General features: G+C 34.7%; 1 protein-coding gene across 1 annotated transcript in view; it reads right to left on the bottom strand.

Moving 5' to 3' along the window:
- PTPRT (protein tyrosine phosphatase receptor type T) overlaps nt 1–26696 on the bottom strand; it is a gene marked incomplete at both ends in the record, with an annotated part of 687552 nt that overhangs the window by 98987 nt on the left and 561869 nt on the right. Inside the window, one exon of the mRNA XM_083358025.1 lies at nt 11930–12065. Coding sequence (XP_083214151.1) covers nt 11930–12065 — 136 coding nt within the window. The remainder of the gene's footprint in view (nt 1–11929; nt 12066–26696) is intronic.

Here is a 26696-nt window from a genome sequence, read left to right as displayed (position 1 = left end):
GGGGTGACATGATAGCAGTGTTCCAATATCTCAGGGGCTGCCACAAAGAAGAGGGAGTCAAGCTATTCTCCAAAGCACCTGAAAGCAGTACAAGAAGCAACGGATGGAAACTAGTCAAGGAGAGAAGCAACATAGAACTAAGGAGAAACTTCCTGACAGTTAGAACAACTAACCAGTGGAACAACCTGCCTCCAGAAGTGGTGAATGCTCCAACACTGGAAGTTTTTAAGAAGAGACTGGCCAGCCATTTGTCTGAAATGGTATAGGGTTTCCTGCCTGAGCAGGGGGTTGGACTAGATGACCTCCAAGGTCCCTTCCAACTTATTATTATTATTATTATTATTATTATTATTATTATTATTATTATTATTATTATTATTATTATTATTATTATTATCTACATGGAAAGATGCATTATTTATTTTGTTCATAATAAACTTAAAAATCAGAAAGTTCTCTCTCCAGTATTCTATCAAACAAAATACTGTTGAATTCATATTAACTGTTCAAGTAAATTTCCATTCTGTGAACCTTATTGCTTTCTGCATGCTTCCAAATTTAAAGCCTGTTGTTGCATACAAAACTACATATAAATCTTATTTATCTACTTGAAGGAATGGTTCCTCTAAATGTGTGTCCTGAAAATTATTATCATTGACTAAGGATCTGTGGCACCTGCTGTTGCAAAAGGAGGCTTGCCTAGTATAGACCAGGATGAAATGTTCTCATAGCTGTCCCTGTATTTTGCAAAGCACTGAAAGAGAAAAAAAATCTTTTTCCTCTTCCTCACCTTGTTCTAAGTCCTCAATTTCTAACTGTGGTTATTGGGGTTTTGGTTATCCTTTGTACCCAAATTCTTGTCATTCTACTTCTATCCTCTCTTAAAAGTACCTAGGGTCCTTTCTATATGCTCCTTTCAATAATTAATATATTTTGTATGGACTTGAATTACTGCACATGTTGGTATTTTTCATAAACAGTGATTAAAGAATTGCTTCTAATTTTTTATTTTTATTTTGTGACCTACTACATGTTTCCTGGAAAATATCATTTGTGGACATGTATCTCACTACAGAAATGTAAAAGCTGTTCACAGTTTGTCAGATTTCAGATCTGGTTACAAACAAGGAACTGAATTTGAAGTTTCTCCAGGTGTCTATGGAAACTTGATTGGTTTCCTATCAAATACACTTATATATTTTGACAATCAATGAGGTGATAAAGTTTTATTCAGCTTTATTAGGTTATTAGATTATGAAATCTAAAGAGAACAAGGCAGGCATATAAGACACCAAACAGTTATGATACTTGCTTCTCTCCAAATATCCACAATGTTTAAAAAGTTTGTACCAACTGTATGCTTTTAATAAAAGAAAAGATGGAGAAGTGCATCTTTGCTTTACTGAAACAAAGATAAGATACTAGGTAAGACAAATAAGGAAGAAATGTCTATTTTTCCTTTGTACATACATACATCCATAAAATTAAAATAAATATGTTTCCTATTACTTTCTCAAACATTTTTAAAGAGTCTCTTGTATTTATTTGTCATATTTGTTAAATTTATTTACTGCCCATCTTTCCATGGGGCTATACTTCTTTATTCCATCTTCCCACAGCTCTGATAATGATCTCCTCCTCTTCCCAAGAAGCTACCGTATTTTCCGGCGTATAAGATGACTTTTTAACCCATGAAAATCATCTCAAAAGTTGGGGGGTCGTCTTATACACCCAGTTCTCTTATACGCCAGAAAATCAGCGAGCCCAGGAAGGCACGCCCTCCCCTCTCACTGTGGAGGAAGCAGGGCAGGCTGGCGTCTGGCGGGAGCCAGCAGGGCAGTCCTGCACACGTGCACGCTCCCCGGCTGTTAAGGAGCACTCCTTAGCAGCCGGGGAGTGCGCGCATGTGCAGGACTGCTCTGCTGGCTCTCGCCCGACGCTCTTCCCTCTTGAGGGAGCATCGCTCCCCGGCTCCCTCAAGAGGGAAGAGCGTCAGGCAGGAGCTGGCAGGGCAGTCCTGCACAAGCGCGCACTCCCCGGCTGCTAAGGAGTGCTCCTTAACAGCTGGGGAGCGTGCGCGTGCGCAGGACTGCCCTGCCGGCTCCCGCCAGACGCCAGCCTGCCCTGCTTCCTCCACAGTGAGAGGGGAGGGCATGCCTTCCCGGACTCGCTGATTTTCCGGCGTATAAGACAAAAAATCTTGAAAATCATCTCAAAAGTTGGGGGGTCGTCTTATACGCCCAGTAGTCTTATACGCTGGAAAATACGGTATTTATTTTTTGAAAAACAAACAAGCAAGCAAAAATAAAGCATTTTAAATGAAATGCATATTTAAGACAATGTTTTCATCATCTTCCTTTTCTTGTTTCTTACATTTACATTTCCAAGTCAAAAAGTACTGTATACCCTGTATAAAATTATCCAACTTTCTATCCTTGTGCTCATTGCACTTTTAATGTTATGTGAATAGGTTTTAATAGGGATTAATTCAAATTTTACATATAGAAAAAAATAGTAACAGTGAACTTTCTAAAGATTTCTAAAGATTCACACCACAGATTCCAAACCAAAATTTTGGAGAGTAGTTTCTAGTTCCAGGTTTCTGATAGCCCCAAGGTTAGACTATGGTCCTGATGAAATTGAGCAATATAACATAAAACAATGGGGATAAAAATACCAACGGCACCATACGTCATTTAATCTTTAGTATCAAAATAATTTTATCTGCTATTTATGAATAAATGGAAGGTTTTTTTTCCTCTGAGGTTCACAAAATAGAGTAGAATGTTCCATGGTATTCATCAGAGTTGTTTGGAAAAGAATACATTAAATTAGTCCAGCTGCATAGATGTATATGCTTAAAGAAAGACATTAAAGCCACTATTGGATTAGGGAAAAATATTCTAAGTATATGAAAAGTAACCCAATACTGATTCTGAATCATTGGAAAATACACATTTCTACAAATACCTGCTTGATGTCCTAAATGATAAGCACCCTGCATTGATCCTGTTTTAGTGATTGATTATGTGCCATCAAGTCATTTTTGACTCCTGGCAACCACACAGATTTTAATGATACCTTCTTGCAATATAAGATATACATATGAATATAATCTGATCTGATCAATGGAGCAGCAGAAAGAGAAATACAAGGAATCTGGACTATTACAAGGAAGAAACTTTTAGTATTTCTATTAAAATGTAAAACACATGTTTTTTTATATTCTAAGTTTCCTTTCCCTGCTACATGTTTAGTAACAAATTCTTATTTGCAGAAAGTTTTCTTACAGTTGTGTGTGAAGCTAATATATTCTTAAAGGTTCTAGCATTTATTTTAATGGATTAAGGCAATAGCATATTCATTCATTAGTATTTAAAATGAAGGTGATTATCCCCACAGAAGGGTGTTTATAGACCAAGCTAAAAGCTGCTGTCCTCCTTGCTACTTTTCACCCTTTTGTTCCTACAGCTTCTATGACAGGCCATGTGACAAGAGAAAACTTTGTGGCTACATAGTCAGTCCAAGAAATTCTAGGAGAGAAGCCCCTATTTTCAAAGGCCAGAATTCCTGGAACCACACCAAGCATTAAAAAATAAAATAAAATAGGATGGCAGTGGGTAAATTGTAAATTAAGGCAAAGAGAAGAAACCTCACATTTTAAAAGTCCTGCCTTCATTTACTTCTAAGCTCAATATTTTGATTTTTCCAGGTACTGTTAATTAAAAATTAGACCAATAATTATGGGACTAAAAAAATGTAGCCCACTAAACAAAACAGGATTATTTTTTTCTACTTATCACTAGGTGCCATGGTTGCAGCCTCTTCCATTTTTGACTTAGGAAACATACAATTTGATTAGAATGTGGCACTTTCAGAAATATTTTGGTAATGGAAGAATGTGTAAGAGGTAGTGTGTTTCTGTCTTTTGAACCTGAAACCAATAGATAAATAAAGAAGGAAGGATCTTTTTAAACACATTGATAGATCTTCTGTACGGGTTGTCCTCAAAGTAGACCACAACCTGCTGCTTAGTAAGCTTGAAAAAGGTGGGATAGACAATACCACCATCAGATGGATCTGAAGCTGGCTGACAAACCATATTCAGTGAGAAGTCATCAGTGGTATTACATCCACATGGAGAGGAGTAAGCAGTGGGGTACCACAAGGCTCTGTCTTAGGCCCACTACTCTGCAATATCTTCATTAATGGCTTAAATGAGGGAATAATGGGGGAACTCATCAAATTTGCAGATGACACGACACTGGCAGGAATATCCAACACTCCAGAAGAAAAGCTCAGGATCCAAAAATATGTTGACAAACTTGAACAATGGACCTTATCCAACAAAATGAGTTTCAATGTGGAGAAAAGCAAAGTTTTACATTTAGGCAGGAAAAATCAGTAGTTTAAGTACAGATTAGGCAAGACCTGGCTCAAAAAACTGCAACTATGAGAGGGACCTTGGAGTCCTAGGGGATGATCACTTGACCATGAGCCAGCAGTGTCTAGCAGCAGCCAAAAAAGTTAATACAATCCTGGGTTGTATAAACAGAGGCATAGAATCAGGATCATACAAAGTATTAGTACCACTTTATAAAACCCTAGCAAGACCACACCTGGAATATTGCAGGCAATTTTGGTCACTGTACTACAAAAAAATGTTGAGACCTTGGAAAAAGTTCAGAGAAGAGCAACTAAAATGATCAAAGGCCTGGAGAGTAAAACATACGAAGAACAGCTGCAGGACTTGGGTTTGGCTAATCTAAAGAAAAGAAGAAATAGGGGTGACATGATAACAGTATTCCAGTACTTGAGGTCCCTTCCAACTGTGTTGTTGTTGTTGTTATTATTATTATTAAAAATTTTATTCATAAAACATGAAACTCAGTAAACTGAACACTCAAATTGACTGGCACTAATGGTTGACACGGGCTGCTGCCAGCATCCTAGGTATCAACCAGGTATCTCCTTAAAATGTAAGATGTTCTGAACAGCGCAGTTTTTTGTAGCTTTGCTGGAGTTATTGCAGGAAGTTGCAATTTCTTGATGTGTTTTGTAAAGATTTTGGACATCGTTCCCAGTGCCCCGATTACAATGGGTATCACTGTTACGTGTTTCATCCATAATCGTGTAGTTTCGATGGCCAGGTTGTGGTATTTTGTAATTTTTTCCAGTTCTTTTTCTTCAACTTTGGCATCTTCTGGTACAGTGATATCAATCAGCTGTACGCTTCAGTTCTCTACAACTGTGATATCTGGCGTGTTGTGTTCCAAATGGTGATCTGTCTGTATTCGGAAGTCCCACAAGATCTTCACCCTCTGATTCTTGACAACTTTTTCCACTCTATGTTCCCACGACTTTTCGGACACAGGCAAGTTGCATTTTTTACACAATGTCCAGTGGATTAGTTTAGCAACTCGGTCATGTCTAGCTTTGAATCAGTTTGCGCGATTTTGCTGCACTCACATATAAAATGTGAAACAGTTTCAAGCTTTGTTGTTGCAAAGTCGGCAATTTGGATTGTCAGTAGAATTTTGTATCTTCACTTTCATGGCATTAGTTTGTAGTGCTTGTTCTTGAGCAGCCAGTATTAAGCCTTCTGTTTCTTTCTTGATGTTTCCCATCTTAAGCCATGCCCATCTCAAGTTGTTATCATATTTTCCTTCAATGTTTTTCAAATGTTGTCCATGCAAAGCTTTGGTTTTCCATCTATTTAATCTATCATCCAGCCGTTTTTTGTTATATTCTGCTTTTGTTTCTGTTATTTTGATAATGCTTTCTGTTTTCATAGCCTGCAGCAATTTTTCTGTACTTTGATTCACATAGTCATTCAAGCTTTGTTTTTCTTCTTCTACAGTTTGGTGGATTTGCAGTAGCCCTCTTCCCCCTCTTCTTCTTGGCAGGTACAATCTGTCGATGTCACTTCGTGGATGTAGAGCATTGTGCATGTTCAAAAGTTTACACATTTTCCGGTCTAGGTATTCCAATTCGGAACACCTAGTTGATAATTCCAGTTGATAATTCCAGTCCAGTTGTCCAGTTGATAATTCCAGATGAGTAGCGTATCACTAGGACTGCCCATGTATTAATGGCTTTAATTATATTTCTAGCATTCAGCTTTGATTTTAGTATTTTGTGGACTCTTCTGATGTATTCCTTTTGTGTTGACTCTTTTACTTTTCCATTCAAGATATTATCTGCTTCCAATATGCCTAGGCATTTGTAACCACCATCCTTTGCTAGTGCTTTCATAATACTTCCGTTTCCCAGTTCTATTCCTTCTATTTTTCCCACTTTTCCTCATTGCATGGATAATATAGCACATTTTCCAAGTCCTAAGTCCATTCTGATGTCGCTGCTAAATAGTTGAACTGTGTTGAGTATTGATTCAAGTTCAGTGTGGCTTTTTGCATACGGTTTTAAGTCATCCATGTATAGTAGATGGTTTACCTTGCCATGCTGGCTTGAGATGTGGTATCCCAGTTTTGTGTTTTGTAATATTATTGTCAATGGAATTAATGTGATGTTGAACAGTAGTGGTGAAAGTGAATCCCTTTGGAAGATTCCTCGTCTGATGTTGATTCCACCAATGTTCTCCCCATTTGCTATTAGAACTGTTTTCCATTTTTGCATATTTGCCTGAAATGTACACATGTTTTTGCTGATTCCAAAGTTTTCCAGACATGCATTAATCAAACTGTGGGGTAATGAGTCAAATGCTTTTTTGTAACCAATCCACGCCATATTTAAATTTGTTTTTCATCATTTTGCATTTTTAAGTACTATTTTGTCAATGAGCAGCTGATCTTTTGTTCCTCTTGCTTTTTTATAATTTCCTTTTTGTTCTACTGGATACAAATTGTTTTCCATCAGATGATTGAATACTGAATTTGCCAGTATTCTTGTAAAAAGTTTGAACGTTGTTGGCAGACAAGTAATTGGGTGGTAGTTGCTTGGTTCTGTGTTCTTTTCAGGGTCTTTCATTATCAGGTATGTTCGACCAGCTGTTAACCATTCTTCACTTGTGGCATTTTGAAGCATTTCATCAAGCTGAGTGGCCATGTGGTGATGAAGGCTGGTGAGGTATTTCAACCAGTATCCATGCAGCTCGTCCAGGCCAGGTACACTCCAGTTCTTGACCTTCTTTACTTGTTTTGCAACCATATCAGTGGTTATTACAATATTCTCCATTTTGTTTTGTGTTGCTTGTTTTTGGATATCTTTGATCCAGGAGGCAGTTTTATTATGTTCCACTGGGTTTTCCCACAGTTCTTTCCAAAAGTTTAAGGTTTTTTCTTTACATTGTAGAACAGTAGTTTGGACTTTATTTTCATCAAGTGACCGATAGAAGAGGTACTGGTTTCTTCTGAACTGGACATTTTCACGATATTGTTTTATTCATCCTTCATATCTTTCAATTTTCTTTGCTGTTGCTATTACATGCTGTTTTAGGTTTTCCATGATTTCTGTTGTTGTTGTTATTGTTATTGTTGTTGTTGTTGTTGTTATTATTATTATTATTATTATTATTATTATTATTATTATTATTATTATTATTATTATTATTATTCCAGAGTATAGTCAAATGAATCTAAGGTACTTATATTCAACATAGAATCATTTTAATTAAACTTTTCAAAAGCATCTCAGTTTGATTTTGTGTTAATGTCAGTTAGATAAAATCTTTTGACTACTTATCCATCTCTAATTTCTTCCGGCAATTTTGTTGCTATTTAATTCCAAAATGTTTTCTCCTTACCTAGTTCTGCACTGCTATAATTTGCCCTTTTGGTTAGTAAAATGCATCAGGAAAATTAAATGAATTGTGTCTGTTGCTGATCAGCCATAATGCCTTAGGCCATGAGCAGATGCCGCTCTGATATCTGAAGGTAATGCCTTGCGTTTGTCTAATTAAATTACTATTTTTCTGCCTCATTGCTTTAAAAGACAGAGAATCTTGTCCTTGATGCTCGGTGGGCTGAAAGACTACTAATTTTCTTGAAGGCTGGATTCTGAAGGGCTAGGATACATAATGCTTGTTTTTGTAATTCCATTTTATTATTTATTTAATTATTTGTGAATGCTGGGTTTTTGAAGACTCAGTTCATTTATTCCCCAGCTATTCCATTTTTTAAATTTGCTTCTCATTCCAAAGCATTATGGATTTTTGCAAACCATATGTCTCTCAATATGACAATACTTTCCACTGTGATCCAATTATTGTACAACTTCTGACCTACTTGATTAGATGAAGGCATAAAAGTAACTTCAGGGCACCAACAGATTTTGTTGACAAGATAGTCCTGTTTAATTTCTATTTCTAGTTTGCTTCTATTTTGTAACTGACAAAAGACAATTGAACCAGAATCTTCTTTTGTTAAAACTGCTGGGCCCCTATTGCTGTTTTCTTAATTATTGCTTGAAAATTGAGTGTGTACAAGTTTATAAAACCCAAAAATGTGTTCTACAGAAATACTAATGATCTTAATATGGTATATATTAAATTCCTGGGTGCAAGCTTTACCTTTCTGACAATCCTTCATTTTTGAGATTAGTTTTTATAGTAGGTTAGAAATTTACTAACTACCATCCTGTCCATAAATCACTATGGGGAAAGCAGAACCATGAAAGAAAAAAAAATAGTTTAATCCTGAGGCATTGGGAATCAATTAGTAAAACAATAATAAGTTTATGGTGTACATGGCCCTTTTCTGTGCGATGGAAGCCATTTAAGAAAAAGCAATAAGCAAATTATTTTCAATGTTTTTTTGATCCATTAATTGTTCTTTGAGTTGATATTTCCTCAGGATCATTGCCTTTACTTTGGAGCAGTTTCCCCCCCCATGATAATTTAAGGTGAATTTGCCTTCTATTAACTTAAATCCATTATTCTTGTCCTGTATTCTGAAATGAAAGAAAATCAATGTTGTACTTTCCACATGATACTTGTTCAAATATTACAACATGCTATCATATCCTCTATATCCCTTTGGCTAAACATAGCTATAGGTCCTTCAAACTAATTCATAGAATTCAGTTCCTAGCCCCCTGGTTATCCTCATTACCTTTTCTGGAAACAATCCCAATTTTTCTAAATCTTTCTTCCAGTGTGGCCTCTACAACTGGACTCAATACCGATACATTTATATGCAAATTTATCTTTGCATACCCAATAATTTTTATACTTTGACATGACATTAAGTTTACTAGGGAACATTGATCAAAATGAAGTTTCAGCATTTCTATGATAATATTACTTAACAGTAACTGCTATTGCTTTATTTGCTGTATTTGTAAAAATTGCAGTTTACACTGCACACATGTTTTTGTTATCTGAAAACAGTCTAGTTACATTTAGTGAAAAGATAAATAATTTTAGGGAAAATAATATAAATTCCTTTTTGCCTTCCATTCCAGGACTATTATATAAATTTCCTATAAGTATACTTTAAAACAATTAGATGATAAATAGCAGCATAGTGAAATGTAATTAATATTCAAACATGATGGCTACTCATAAAGGTAAAATGTAGTTCCATACAAAACCATTTGTTTATAAAAAAAAGTATTATTTTTTACCCCAGTTACTTTTTAAATTATACTTTAATGGAATTAGTGGAGAGGAAAGCAAGTCTATGAGCAAATGCCCACAAATTTAGCTTAGTTGTAAAGTTTTCTAATTTGCTTTCATTTAATGCAAGAAGCTACACATGTAAGTTTAAACTGTTTTCAATCCAAAGAGCAAAAGCAAATATCTCATTTTGAAGAGCTTTGTGTGCAAACTACTCTATGTCAAATTTAAAACCCTTCCAAAACAACCCAACAGTCTGTTTGGCTGTCAGACAGCTGGTTTACACATTAAATAATGTTTGAATAAAAATGAAATGATTCAAAATTTGAAAGGGTTCAAATTCAGTCATTTTATATATCCCTACAGAGGGGCTATTCCTCCCCCCATCCGTTTTCAGCAAGAGAAACTACAAAAGAGATGGAAAAGTGTATAGTAATTAATTCATTGAACTGAATTTAAATACAACTGCAAAATACGTATGCAGGATATATTTTTACTAAGAGTTCTAATGCTTGTGTGTAGGCTATATTTGTAGATTGCTGTTTGTAAGCATCCTCAGGATGGGAACTGGTGTTTAGTGTAGTAGAATTTATTTTATGCATGTTTTTTGATGGACTGCTTGCCTTTCTATAACATAGCTTTTACTCTAAGAAAAATATTTTAAGAAACAGGAAAAATGTGTTAAACAGCCCACCCACCCCCCAGCACCATTTATTGTAGAACATACAATAAATTATACTTATCCATAATTACAGCACAAATATAGAAACTGGTACTGTAGTTCTAAAATTAAACATAACTAAAAAAGAATAACTATTTGTATGACCAGAGTCCCATGACTATCATAGGCTCAGATTGATATATTATGGGTTTCTTTAACTATGCTGAAATACAAGTAGATTTTGTATAAAACCAATACAAAACTGCTTCCTTGATGCTAGAAACTGCCAGGTTAACTAAATTACTAATTCACAGTATGTAGTAGGCATGGTGGTCATAAAATGAGAACAAGGAAACTCAACATGCCATGCTGGTTCAAAGTGTGATAGCCAGTGGTTCACATAGAAAGCATATACAGATGCAAAAAAAGATGATCTATTTCAAAACCTTTTTTTCTAATACATGCCAGCCACAACTTTGTAAAGTGGTGGTCATATCAACCAAAACAAATCCTCATATAGCCCTTCTTTCTCAAGCAAATTTTAATAATTTTGTCCATCTGAGTGGATGGTCCAGAGGAAATGGCTGTCATTGAGCATGCACAGTCAAGCCATACTTAGCAGATTAATAATCACCTTGGATCTATTGCACCGCTCCTTAAAAAAAAGAATAGAAAGGGAATTTTTTGAAGCATCTCACACATTTCATAGCTTGTAATAACAATAGCAGACAAGGAATATTATAACACAAAAACTGCATATTTATTAATCTTTAAGTACACACACACAAACACACATGTACCAACATACACAATTTGAATATAATGCTCTTCTAATGAATTGTTTGTTTGAAAATTTTAAACATTTAATATTAATAAAATTGTGTACATATTTGTACACCATTGATCATATCAGGGAGTGGAAGTATAATCAACCTGTGAGAACCTGATTTCCTTTTTGAAGCTAAGTGAAATGACTTGCTCAGGTAATACAAGCTAGCCTAGATAAACCAATAATAATAATAATAATAATAATAATAATAATAATAATAATAATAATAATAATAATAATAATAATAATAATAATAATAATAATAATGTTTTAGTAATTATATCTTCAACCAAAGAATCTTGGGAAGTGTAATTTAGTGAGAATATCTATATGTATTTTGTTATAGATTACTTTTTCTTTCCCAGATTGGCAGAATTACAAATCCCAGATTTTTCTGGGAGAAAGAATGAGTTTATAAAGAACAAAAATCTATACTATGGATATGACAAAATGTACTGAGAACTCAGAACTTAAAATTGGTTTTTATATATTTAAACATTCATATACTTATCCCCATGGTAAATTAATATTAAAAAGTTCTACATGTTTCCCACACTCACCAAGCAAGTAATAAGTAAATCACAATTCATTATTCCATCAAATGGCTGAAGAAAAATATACATTCATACAGCCACACAACATATAATCAGAATAAGTAATCCCCGTACAGAAAAGAGCCTTTTCTTTAGCCGTGTATATAAAATTCCATGAAAAGAGGAAAAACTTCTAAACTGAACTGCCTCACTCTTTGCACTCCCAAATGAATATAAAATATGAATCAATAAATACTTAATATTTAAACAAAAGATAATAGCAATAATAAACATTCCCAAATCAAGGCAATGTAGAGATCTTAGAAACATACCTCCTTTTGATTGTAAGCATTGCTCCCAAAAGGATAATAACAAACATCAGAAGACCAGCTATAACTCCAGCCATTTTCACGGTATTATCAACCTGTTTTTCGGGTTCCACCACATTAGAATTCTGTGTAGAAGCTCCTTAAGAAGTTGTAGAAAAGGAGAAAATAAAAGCATTGTTGAAAAATCCTAGGTTAATCAGATTTCAACAACTGTTTAAATGTAACAAAAAGCCAAACCTGTACTTGGCGATAATAGAAAGAGAGATTTATTTTTGCCCCAAATATGACAAAAATAGTTTCTCACTTCCAACATATGTAGAGACTCAGTAATGGAATAGACTAAATGGCAAACATAACCCCATTTCAGTAAATTTATCATGCATTATCAGATAGCATGTAATCTATTTATTTATTTATTTATTTATAATTTTTATTGGCTGCCCATCTTACCACAGGGTAACTCTGGGAAGCTTACAATCATAAATATCTATACATCTATATTAAGAAAATAAACAAAAGCAACCATTTATCTCCAATTACAAGTAGGAAGGACGGGGTAGGGTGGGAGGATGTGGTTTGTGTTGTTATTCAATCAATCACTTCTTTAATGAAGATGTCAGACCTCAGAAATGTGTGTCGAGTGAAAAAATGGGTAACTATTCATTCAAGTATGTATTTAAAATTATTATATTTTTATTTATTTGTATCCTGACTTTATTACTTTTAAAAATATCTCAAGATGACGAACACACCTTCTATTTTTCTCACAACAATAATTCTGTGACATGAGCTGTGGTGAAAGAGAATGACTGGCCCAAGGCCATCCTGCTGGCTTTTGTGGTTAAGATGGGACTTGAACTGGTGCCTTAACTAGTAGAGTAAACTTACCAGTTCTTTATAAGAAGATTTAGTTGTATAGGATTATTATATATCTTACACAGGACTATTAAGATTAATTGAGAGTACTCTTTGTTTAATATTCCTGGATCTTTGGTGATAGACCTGGCTACATGACCAACAGCATAATACCATTTTAATTGCCAAAGCTTCATAACTGAAGAGTGGGAAGATTTCAAAGTGCGAATATAGCTCTGCTCATATTTTACAACATCAATAGCTATTCTAAATATGCAACCCTCATTTCCAGACAGCAATAATATTTTTGCTTCATTTACTAAATGAAGCAAACCAGGATAATATGCCTAGCTGTGATTCCCTGCCAGAAATTTCAATAACTGTTGTGCTCTGTCCAGTATCCCCAATGACTAGTAGAACAGCATTTTAAGAGCTTATACTTTATGGATTACTGCCTCCAGCATGTGGCAATTAAGGGAGTATCTGAATAGGATCTATGTCATTCAACTGCTGCAATTGTCCAGAAACATATTGTAATAGCAGTGGTATTTCTCATGCCCTTAAGGGCTTCCAATAAATCAGAAAACACTCAAATGAAATTGGTAAAATTGGATCTTCAATCTCTGGAGGCGTTCAAACAAAATCAAGTGAAGCAGGCTGCATTTGGAGAATACAGTTTGCTAAGAGTATAGACCAATCCTAAACAGATTTTGAAGAATTTTCAACTGTCTGGTTATAGTCAAAAAACATTATTCAATATGTGCATGAAGCTACATTGCTTATTGCAAGGTACAAACAGTCTCTGTATAAAGAAATTGGGGGAATAAATGTAAGAAGTTGAATCTCAGTGGCTACTAGATAAACAATTAGTGCAAGATAGGTTGTGCGTTTCATCTCAGAGTACAGTGAAATTCTGCCTGTTTTTCACTGCTTGTGTTTGTAGAAGTGTTTGTGTGTGTGTGTGTGTGCGCACGTGCGCATATCTGTGTCTCTGTGTGCTGGTGTGTCTGTGCATGTGTGTGGGCCTGTGTATATTTCTGTCTTAATTAACAAAAATTCAGTTCATGTTAAAGTAATTTGATGTGCATTATCTAAAAAAATGATTGACTATGGTATTTGTTTATTTATTTATAAGCCACAAGCAAGAGACTCTCAACAAATTACAACCTTAGCAATTAAATATCTATTGCACAATGCCACTTTCTTGAACTTCTTAACCAATCTACAACAAACATTTATTTATTCTGCAAAGAGTTGAATGGGGAAATCAAATTCAGAGCAACAGTCAAATCTCCATATCAATAGAATTATTCAGCTCTTTTAATTAATAAAATGAGGACTAATTTGCTATAATATTTTATGGTAACATTTTACTTTACTATAAAGTAGAAAGAGAAGAAGAGGATGACCATCACCAAGGTGCATGGGCTTAGTGACAATTGGTAAAGAAAGACTTGGAATATTTGAAGGACCAGGTTAAGGACAGATCATCATTGATATAATCTATCTAAGACTTGACACTGACCTGATGTCACATAATAAAAACATAAATAAAGTAGAGTGGTAAGGCTGAGGAGCTTGGTAGGCTTTCATATGACCTTCCTAATGATTCACCTTCCAAACTATCAGGGACAAGTAAGATAATGGCTGGAGTACAGAGTATGATACAAATAGTGCATAATAATTTATAGAATTAACTTTCTATTATCTAAAGTCTCCAATAGCTATTGCCATAGATAAATTACTAAGAAGTTACACATAAATTATCCAAGTTCTCCTGTCATCTGGAGAAGATGTGTATCATGTCAGATGCCATAATATATCAACAGATGCATTTAAAATTGAAAAAAATATTGTGTTTGTATATAGCATTTAATAATTCCATCCAAAAATCTGCATCATGGTGTCAATAGAAGGTAGAGATTTAAAGCTTTTCATATAGGAACAATTTTATCATAGATTTTTCATTTTTTAAAAGCTACATTTATAACTGATTCATTTCATTGGGTTTCTATTTTTTTTCTCTTGGCTCTGAATGCCTCTAGCTGTGCACCACTAGAGATAAAGAGGTAAACAGAAAAAGGTGTTTCAGAGCATGCAGAGGTGATCATGAAGTCAATGTTATCAATGGCTTAAAGCAACTCCATCTTTTTCCAACTTCAAACAGCTTTCCTATCTAGCTATAGAACAATATGGAGAAAAGACAATCTTCAAAGTAGCTTTTTTCCCAGCAAACGAAAAGTATTACACAGTCTTGATGTATAGTATGATGCTTTGTTATAACATGGAATCTTTTCTGGAATCTAGCAAAAAGTGTTCCCTTCCTCATGTCACTAATTGTATCACTCCAGAAAAGCTATGTCTTGAGGATGTGAGAGGGCAAGATTTATAGCTATAAACCTATTTATAAGTGATATCAATATAACCTCAAAACATGTCAATCTAACATACAAAGCTAACAAGTGATTCTTACAAAACATTTTCTTCTTGTTTTGTCAACATGCTGGGGCCAACTCACGATCGCCAACTAGCTACGGCTAACTCACTATGGCCAACTCAGCATGGCCAACTCACCACGACCAACTCACCACAGCAAACTCACCATCACTAACTCACCACGGCCAACTCACCATGGCCAACTTGCCATGGCCAACTCACCACAGACAATTTGCCATGGGTAATTCACTGCACAACAAGAGTTACACTAATATCAAAGAAAATGTGGAATAGAATCATTGAAGAAAGGATGCAAAAGGAGAGACAGAATGAAACATGAATGGCAAAAATTAATTAAATAGAATTCTTAAACTGTCCCACAGCAAGTTGTCCATTGGTGAGTTGGCCATGGTGAGTTGGATGCAGTGAGTTGGCTATGGTAAGTTGTCCCATTCTGCTCTGGAGCTTTCAACCTCTTTCTCTCTTCGTCTCTCTCTTTGCCTTTTCAGGACATGAACACAACTGGAGCTTCAGTAGCCTTACATTGAGAATTTAATCTACAATAATGTGAAATGAATTTCATAAGACTAGCTCATTTAACTGAACTTTTTTATAAGATAGCTATTGCTTCTTGTACAATGAAGCTCTTTCATGGAGAAAGCTAGTTAATAAAATGCAAAGAGTGTAGCGTGTGAGTGTGTATGTGTGAGTAGGTGATGTGTCTGTGAATATCTATATGTGTGTTCAATTGTAAACTCTGTTTCATCATTTAAAGATTAGGGGTTAACTGATTCTGAGGAAACTAATCTTTTCAGGAGTGAACAACTGCTAACTTTGCCACAAAAGTCCCTTACTAGGAAAGCAAGATTTAGGCTTCTCAGAAACCAATAAAATGAATAATAGTTTGCAAAAAAATAGCAGCTCAATATCTCTGTAGCTCCTCCATTATCAGGAAAATGATTAGCCACCTCCTCTATTCATTAGCCAGTTTTAATGAAGACAATTAGAAATGTCTACTCTAATGAATTTAGAAATAAACTGAAATCTGATAAACTAAATTGAAAGCATCCAGTTGTCAAGATTTTGGTAATCTAATCCTTTTCCTGTTCAATAAATTTAATTGTAGAGGACTTTGTGTCAGGAACAAAGTCATGAGTTGAGAAAATTGAGCACAAGATTCTTATACTTCCACTTTCTTATACTTCCTTAGACTTCAAGCCTAAAGCAATTAATGCTTTAGTTTTCATATATATATATATATATATATATATATATATATATATATATATATATATATATATATATATATATATATATATGTGTGTGTGTGTGTGTGTGTGTGTGTGTGTGTGTGTGTGTGTGTGTGTGTGTAGGAGCAACGTTTTGACGGAATCCCATCCGTCATCCTCAGGCTGGTGGCTTCAGCTTCCTTCTTCTGGGAGAAGCATGTGGTAGTGGCTGTTTGTTCCTCTTTTTTAAACTGCCAGAGGGGGTGTGTTTTGTGGGTGGAGGTGTGCTCTGATTGGGTGGGGACTCCATCCAGCCACCTCATTCTCTGTCGTCCCCTTCTTCTATTGCCCTCAATCTTTCCCAGCATTACGCTCTTCTCCAGTGAGTCCTTCCTTCTCATTAGATGGCCAAAGTATTTGAGTTTTAGCTTCAGGATCTGGCCTTCTAAAGAGCAGTCAGGGTTGATCTCCTCTAGGACTGACCGGTTTGATCGCCTTGCAGTCCAAGGAACTCGCAGGAGTCTTCTCCAGCACCATAGTTCAAAGGCTTCAATTCTTTGGTGCTCAGCCTTTCTTATGGTCCAGCTTTCACTGCCATACATTGCAACTGGGAAGACCATAGCCTTGACTATACGCACTTTTGTTGACAGGGTGATGTCTCTGCTTTTTAGTGTGCTGTCTAGATTTGCCATGGCTTTCCTCCCAAGGAGCAAGCGTCTTTTAATTTCTTGGCTACAGTCCCCATCTGCAGTGATCTTGGAGCCCAGGAAAATAAAATCTGTCACTACCTCCATTTCTTCCCCATCTATTTGCCAGGAATTGAGAGGGCCAGATGCCATGATCTTGGTTTTCTTAATGTTTAGTTTCAACCCAAGTTTTGCACTCTCCTTCTTCACCTGCAACAAGAGGCTCTTTAGTTCTTCTTCACTTTCTGCCATTAGAGTGGTATCATCTGCATATCTTAGGTTGTTGATGTTTCTTCCGGCAATCTTAATTCCAACTTTTGATTCATCTAGCCCTGCCTTTCTCATGATGTGCTCTGCATATAAGTTAAATAGGCAAGGCAACAGTATGCAGCCTTGCCGGACTCCTTTCCCAATTTTGAACCAATCAGTGGTTCCGTGTCCAGTTCTCACTGTTGCTTCTTGGCCCGCATATAGATTTCTCAAGAGACAAATAAGATGGTCTGGTATGCCCATCCCTTTAAGGACTTGCCAGAGTTTGTTATGATCCACACAATCAAAGGCTTTAGCATAGTCAATGAAGCAGAAGTAGATGTTTTTCTGGAACTCTCTAGCTTTCTCCATGACCCAGCGTATGTTAGCAATTTGATCTCTAGTTCCTCTGCCTCTTTGAAATCCTGCCTGTACTTCTGGTAGTTCTTGATCCATATACTGCTGGAGTCTGGCGCTACTAGTACTAGCCCTCTGCTCTTCCCCAGTAGCATATCGGACACCTTCCGACCTGAGGGGCTCATCTTCCAGAGTCGTATCATTTTGCCTTTTGGTACTGTCCATAGGGTTTTCATGGCAAAGATACTGGAGTGGTTTGCCATTTCCTTCTCCAGTGGATCACGTTTTGTCAGAACTCTCTGCTATGACCTTTCTGTCTTGGGTGGCCCTGCATGGCATAGCTCATAGCTTCATTGAATTACGCAAGCCCCTTCGCCACGACAAGGCAGTAATCCATGAAGGGGATATATATATATATATTTCTGCTGCTAATTCAGTGCATGATTCTCATCAAATCTGGGTTCACCAATTTATTGTCCCATAGATACCTCCTTTGGTACCAGCCACTTTCCCATATGAGTTTTCCCACATTAAAAACACTTTTAATTAAACAGTATCTGCACGGGCTGCATGCTACAAAGAAAAGTGCAAGCCTCAAGCCTTACATTTATTTCTAAATATCTGTATTTAGAAACAATTACAACCATTTTTTTGGCTTGGAAGCATGCAACTCCATCTAGAAAAAAACATAATTCATCAAGAATAGTAGTGAATATTCTGCAGAAGGAATGCTAGGAATGATGACAAATAGAATTCCATTAATCAATGCTTCACAATTAATTGTGTCCCCTATGTCAGCCATTTTGTAAATGACCAAGCTCCTCCCATAACTTTTTTGTAAATGTACCAACAGCACATACTCAGCATTCCAAATGTGCACCCCAGTGCCAAAAGGTTGAGGTCACCTGTTTTAATCCACCCTGCTAGGGTTTTTTTTACAATAATAAGGGATCTTCAAACTTGTTTGTATCTTTTCTCCTGAGATACTATACCTTTTCATCTCCTGAATATATGTGCATGTGTTTGTGTTTATGTGCATATTGTATAAATCTCTCTCTCTCTCTCTCTCTCTCTGTGTGTGTGTGTATATATGTGTGTGTGTGTGTCTGTGTCTGTGTGTGTCTCTCTGTATGTGTGTGTGTCTCTGTGTCTCTGTGTCTGTGTCTGTGTCTGTGTCTGTGTCTCTGTGTTAATATAAATAAAATACAACAAATATGTTTTATTAATAATTAAATTTGGGCCCAGTGATTTCTGTCCAAATTATCTCAGACAATTATTTTTGTAGAATAAGATTGATGGAGATAATGCTTCTATGATCTTTTGGAATCTACATCTCAGGAGCAAATAGCTTTCCAAAGCCAGACTGCTGAAAACCAATAAAATAACATTTGTATTCAGAACGCAGTTATTTGATTTATTCTGATACATTCATTGGTTTCATTCCATTTTGATGGAATTGTTTCTATTGATATTTAGTCTTGGAAGCTGGTAATTATATAATTATCTGAAATTAATTGGTTCAAATGTTATAGTCAAGGAAAGTTACTTTATCAAACTGAAATGATATATTGAATGGCATGTCATAAAAATAAATTCTATGTTCTCTAATTCTGAATGTTTATTAATGTTACAGTTGAAGAAAATGAGAGGGACAACTTATATGCTAAAACAGATATTATGTTAAAATGATTTCAATAACTCTATGAAATGGCTTGAAAATAACAAATTAACATGGATGTGATATTATTCCTTTAAGGAAAAGAGATCAAATTGCTAGGTATTTGAAAAAATGAAGGATTCTTGCAAGATCCAATCTGGGTTGGTCATTGGGACAAGAGGACTCTTCCAAACCTTTGGACTCATGCTGGAACCTATCCTCAGGGAACTTCTCTCTGCTGGAATAAGTGTTTTGGGCTATTCAATGAGTCCTATTTATGTGGTACCTTCTGTTGTTTGAATGGTAGGTTGATGGCTCGCAATTGTCTGTTATTTCCTTACTCCAGGGGTGTCGAACTGCTGGCCCGCAGGCAGGATGTGTCACGCAGAAACCACGCCCACCCCATTGCTAGCAATGGCAAAACTGTGCTGATACATTGTGCAATGTCACATGACATCACGAGTTTGACATGTCTGCCTTATGTTGTCAAGCCCAAGCCCAAACCTCTCGTCCCGGTGACTAACCCAGATTGGATCTTGCAAAATTATCCTAGCACATATTCATGAAGGATTCTTGGCTTGTTAATAAAATTACTGGAATAATACTTAACTACAAAAAGCTGTGGTGGTGCAGTGGTTAGAAAGCAGTGGTTAGAATGCCTGACTGGCTCAACCTTCCATCTTTCCAAGGTTGGTAAAATGAAGGCCAGATTGTTGGGGGGTAATATGCTGACATTGTAAAACACTCAGAGAATGCTGTAAAGCACAATGGAATGGTATATAAGTCTAAGTGTATTGCTATTGCCAAATTGCAATAATGGAATTATAGTTTCTGGGTGATGGGAAATAATCTTTCTTTTTCATCTGGTATTCATAGACTTGCCATCTTGAGCAAATTTTATTGTGAAATTAGGGGAACTAAATATGCTTAGCCTTGGTGCAACAATTTTTTTCAAATATGTCACTATAAGGTTGATCAAGATCTGACCTATGTTTCAACATTTCTAAAATCAAATCACAGGAAAATGGACTTAAATTGCAACCAATCAAATTCCATTTAATATTAGGAAATTGTTTAAAATGAAGAACAATTTTACAGAAGGAAACTTTCATGATATAATGACATATACTCTTTCTGTTATGGTAAATTATTGGACATAATCTAGTCTATCTGGATAAAAAATTCATAATACCTGGAACTGTCTTCTCTCTATAACATTTTATTTGTACAGAATCACATTCCACTCTACCAATTCAAGTGGAAAATGTTTATTTTACCTATCCTGTCTAAAAATATCTAATAAATATACAAAGCAGAGAAGGAATTTGTAGATGCACAGTGAAATGAAATACTACCTGATCCTTCTCAAATCCTGCTAAGTGGACAGGGAAATTTCTAAAAAGAATAAGCTATAGTTAAAGATCAAAACAGTTTACCACACAGATTTCTTTGCTACTGTGAAGTGAAAACACAGAGCTATCATTGTGAGCTCCCCCTTAACCATGTTGTTAGTTTAATAAATTTAAATTGGATTCTTTTCTCACTTGGAAAACAAAATGATGGCATGGAAAAGACAAGACAAGGAGGTTCTGATTCTGTGTGACTGTTTTCTGATCACAAAATTATTCCAGATTTTCCAAAAGTGCTCACATAAGGCTCATGACTGGTGTAAATAAATTTTCTTTCTCCAAGAACAGTATTTTCCAAGTGTTATTATTAAAAGTTTATTATATTGCATATATTCTTTAGCAAATGTATGAAAAAAAAGAAATGTGACATATTAAGGATAATAATAGCAGAATCAGATAAGTACTCAAGAAAGCTGGGGATGGTTTATTAATAGGAGTATCTTATCATGAATTTGGAAGCTTAGCTTTAAGGATACTGGATAGCTATAATATATTAATCATAACTTTTTGAAATAACCAAGGATAATTGAAAATGGTGCTTTATATTGTTCCATTGAAACAGTTTTTGTTTCTCAAAAATCACAGTGTAATATTCTTTCATTGAAATGCCTTTTCATTTCTTCATACAGGTGACAATCAACTGAATAAAGCCTTATGAAATGTATATCCATTCTGGATAAGTGATTGCAAACTACCCTTTTCTTTTGTCCTACATTATATAATAAGTGAAATACTGTCTGGGTCATCTTCAAATATATTCATGTAAAGACTCAGCCTTCCATCCTTCCGAGGTAGGTAAAATGAGGACCCAGATTGTTGGGGGCAATTAAGCTGACTTTGTAATAATGCCACTTGGGGTGTGTGTGAAAGCCCTAATAAGCAGGCATATACATAGAATGAAGGCTACTGCTAAGCTTGTAAGCCGCCCTGAGTCTTCGGAGAAGGGCAGGATATAAATGGAATTAAAATAAAAAAAAAAAATTCTGAATCTTCTGGTGATTGTTTCAAATGTTTTTTTTTTAAATACATATAACAGAAACTTAATATTAAGAAAAGTTTCAGTTCAATGATTATGAATGAATTACTTCCATTTTATTTCTGTGTCTATGTATGTCTAGGATAGTAGTGGAACAGAAAAACAATTGTCCACATAGAATTAGTCTTAATATCATTGATTTTCCTTCTAAAATTTTCTAACAATAACTGTAATTATATTAAGCTAATAAGCACACTCTCAAAATGCACCTCAAGAACATTTTTTTAAAAAATCATGATTAGTCTTTATTAAAAAGGTTCTCTTATAAACTGAACAAGCATGTAAATTTTAAGTATTTATTATTCTGAATATAACTATTGTTGTTTCCACAATTGATCATGGTATGAAAGAAACCTACATTTCAGTATATATTTTGGAGTGATTATGCAAAGACAATATTTATCAATCTACCCTAAGAAGAAGGGTATGAGAGACTGTATGAAAATAGAACAAAGAAGGAACTTGTCAAATGAATAATACCCAAGTAAATGAAAAGACCAACAGCAAATAATAGATTTGACCTAGATAAAAGTAGAATATTTTGCAAATAATATAATTGCTTTAATAATACAAAATAACAAGTCCTAGTAAATTAAATATTACTCAAAAGAACAGTGTTGATGTTATAAAGCTATTCATATATTGAGGAGTGGGTAAATCTGGCTTTCTTTTGTTCTAGAGGCAATTATTTCCTATACATATTGCCATTAGCAAATTACAAGTTGTGCTGATGTCTGATGCAGCTTTACCTCAATGTGCACTCAGAGAGATTCACAGATGTCCTATTTACTGTTCTTTTTCTATTTTACAACAAATGCTTTTAGGAGCAGAGCAAGAAGAAACATTAAAAATCATCCCAAAGACAAATAGTATAGTAGCACATCGCCTTCCAACTCCAAATCTGGACTGCTATTTAGTAATTGTCAGACGCTAAATTCTTCCAAGTTTCCGGGGGGGGGGGAAATAGCTGTTTTTCTTCCATGTTCCTATCTGACAGTTTCTTTATCACAGAATAGAATAGAATAGAATTATTTATTGGACAAGTGTGACTGGACACAAAGAGAGAATTTGTTTCCAGTGCATAAGCTCTCAGTGTACATACAAGCAACAAGTGATAAATCATGATCATAATCATTATAAAAATATATTCATCATAAATCATAATACAACACTTAGTGATAATCATAGGATACTAAATAAGCAAACAACATAAATCATACTAGGATACTAAATAAAACAATAAAAATTGTAAGATATAAGCAACCAAATTACAGTCATAAGAAGACATAATAATAGTCATAATTCTGATTTTGATTAGGTTATCTTCATATCAGTCTTTATTTCTAGAAACTGCCTAGACAAATCCCTGTGATTTTCTTAGCAATCTTTTTGAAAGTGATTTGATTTTGTCTTCTTCCTAGGGCTGAGAAGGCATGACTGACTCAAAGTCAACCAGCTGGGTTAATGATTAAGGCTGGAGTAGAAATCATGATTCTACTATTTTGGAGTGTGGTACCGTAACTATTACACCAAACCTGTCCTCATATTTTATGCAACTACAAATAATATTGTGATATTACTACAGGTACTATAATCCTAATCATGTTACATTGAATATTGAAGGAAAACAGAAAGATAAATTTTGCCCATATTTTCACTGGATTAGTATATATTGGCTTTATTAGCTTGTCCCTGGAATTCAGTGAATCTACTGTAGTTTACTGTTCATGCAATTCCTCAAAGGTTCAACATACTGGGAAAATGTGATAAAGAAATTTTTCATGATTTGCAAGTCTACCAAACAAAATACTCTCCTTAATATGAATGAATGACAAATATACTACAACCCTTTCTTGACTTCATGTTATTCAGCTGCATATATTCCTTTTTTTTCAGAAAGAGGAATGAAAACATAACATCCTCCTGTATTATGAGGAGAGTCAAACAAAGTGAAACTGAGTGTTGATTCTTGAAGATGTCAATAATGGGAATGTAGTATAGACCTTCTACATCCTTATATTTGGAATAAAACAATGCTAACATAACTTGCTTGCTTGCTTTCATTAACTGGACACTAAAATATATTGGTGCTTGGAACCACTTTAAAGATAGCAAACTTAAGCTAACTCTGTTTATTTAACTGAACAAAGCTCATCTTTGTATGCTTATCTTAAGAGAATATAGGCATTATGACTTAAAGCAAAATTCTAAAACAAAGCCATGTTTAATCAGCCACTATGCAAGGTAAGATAAGGATACAGTGTTTTCCCATAAAATGGAAAGCAAGGAAGACTAAAATTATATATATTTTATTATATATAATTTTAGTCTTCCTTGGTTTACATTTTGTTGAAAAACACTGTATCCTTATCTTCTATGTGCATAGATTAGTTGAAATTTTGATAAAGTTCATGAAGCCATATTAAACATGCTGTGTATGTCAACTTAAAAATTAAACTGCTTGTTTTCTGAGTAGTTAAATATGTTTATCATGTCAACCCATTTGAAAAGATATTTAATACTATTCTGTTTTTTTTATTTTTGACTTGATTTTTCCAACATCCTTTTTTGATTCTCAATTTTTTTTAAAAAAAGAAGTACTGCTACAATTCCTTTTGTTTATTAGGAAAATATCCATACAAACAATCCAAAGATCACTAGCTCCCAGTATTACATCTGAAACTTTAAGGCTAGCATGGCAATGGAGTGTCATTCTGAATAAAGGTATTGTTTAACTGCTATCTGCAAATATTCAAACTGCACTTATGCTGGCAGAGTGTAAAATTACTAAGAAATATGCTATTAAACAAATGAGAATGAGAAATGAGAGCATACTTGTTTCAACATGCAGACAAATGACATAACAATCCAGTAACTGTCAAAATGTTTGCATTTTTTATGACAGTTCCTTTCCTGTACTGATAATCACCTGTGCTCATGAGGCTGGGTGGGTTTCGGGTGGTCACCTGTTGCCTACCTATTACTGCTAAGAACAAGAAAAACAGTTTCCAGGCAGCATGCATGAGAGAGAAAAGAAAAAAAAGAAATAAAAATAAAAATGTGGCATTTCAGAAAATCGCATTTTAATCCTAAAAATTTGCACTCAAAATTTTAATATATATAATTATATATGAGATAAAGAACCATTTATGAGCCCTCTGCCTATGTTTCAATTAGAATTAATGAAATATGTTCTTCATTTCATGAGTCAATTATATACCATTCACAAGATAATGCAATTTTCACAAATAAAGTATTAATACTAACAGATATTGTTCCGGGAGAACAGGAAAAAAAATCAATTTACAAGAAAAAAAAAGAAACCCATACCAGATTAAAGTATATAGAATTTACAGGATGTCATTAAAGAAACTAAGGATGCAACAACAGATTTTTTCCAATTAAATTCTGTGGCAGAGAAGAAATAAATTGAGGCTTAATTATTATCTTATTTGAAAGGAATGCTTGTTTTACTAGTGATGCACATTAAGGTTGATAAACATGTTCACTGTTTGTTTTTTCTTTTATTCTGGATAAAGTCCCACTTCTTTCTCATTTAAACATAACTAGTTTGTCATGGATACAAGTTCAAGTATGAAAAAGACTAAAGGCACAAAACAGATTGTACTACTAGTAAAGAAAAAAAAGGAAGATAGCAGTTTTATATTCATTTGAGTGATATGTAGAGTAGCGCAGTAGTGCAGATGAGTAGATTAATCATATTTTATGCATGTATGTTTCTAATATACTAAACATTATAATAAATTCAGGAAATTCATTGTTTAAAATAAAACAGGATCTATTGCATATAAATATCAGAGGCATATACTGAGAAGAAAATTATTTAGATGTTTGTTTAAATTTATAAGTACACACGTATACATAAAGGGTACAACTGCCTCATTTAGTGATTGTTTGCAATTATGACGGTGATGAAAAAGTAACTTTAGAACCAATCCTCTCATTAATGATCTTCACAGGTCTGTGAAGCAAAGGAAAGCTGAAGTAAGATTGTAAGCACAGTTGTGCCTTTACTGACAACTCCTTGCCTTAACAAGAGAGTTGCCAGTCTCAGTTGTGGTCACTAACCTTTGGAGTGATTTAGGAAACAATTCTTGCTTTATTCAAGGCCTCACCAAAATATCCATCCCCATTTTTTTTTCATTGGGTAAATAGTTGGGGTTGGGGATAAGCAGTCATGAGTTGATTTCCAAATGATTATGGAAAAAAAAGAATTAATTTCTTTATCAATGTTTTCTTCTTTTTCATTATTTATGAAGTTCCAGAAACACAGAAATGGCAAAAACTCCTGTTAGCCAGTTTCCTTCTAAATTAAACAGGGATTGCATCGTACAATGGTAAACCCGCAAGCATACGTTTTTTTAAAAAAATCAGAATGAATTCATCTTGCTTGCAGATTATTTGATTAAGATTATTTGAAAGAGTCCTACACTGACAAAATGGAAATTGGTAAGGTAACAAGTTACCTTTAGAGACACTGATATTAAATATCACCTTTCTTTCTTTTCCCCCCTCTTGAAATTGTTTCAGCTCAGCCCACCTTATTTAATTTCAGGTTAGGAAATTTCATCTTTTGTTTCACCCAAACTCCTGAAATGAAAAAAGAATTTATTTTTATTCAATTTATACATTCTTTAGCAATTATTATGGGGTTTTTTAGAATTAGAATAACAGAGTTGGAAGGGACTCTGGAGGTCTTCTAGTCCAGTCCCCCTGCTTAGGCAGGAAACCCTAACCATTTCAAACAAATGGTTGTCCAATCTTCTTCTTCCAGTGTTGGAGCATTCACAACTTCTGCAGGCAAGTTGTTCTACTGATTAATTGTTCTAACTGTC

This window comes from Vipera ursinii (assembly GCF_947247035.1).
Source record: "Vipera ursinii genome assembly, chromosome: 3".
Taxonomy (NCBI): domain Eukaryota; kingdom Metazoa; phylum Chordata; class Lepidosauria; order Squamata; family Viperidae; genus Vipera; species Vipera ursinii.
This window is presented reverse-complemented; position numbering and strand designations above follow the sequence as displayed.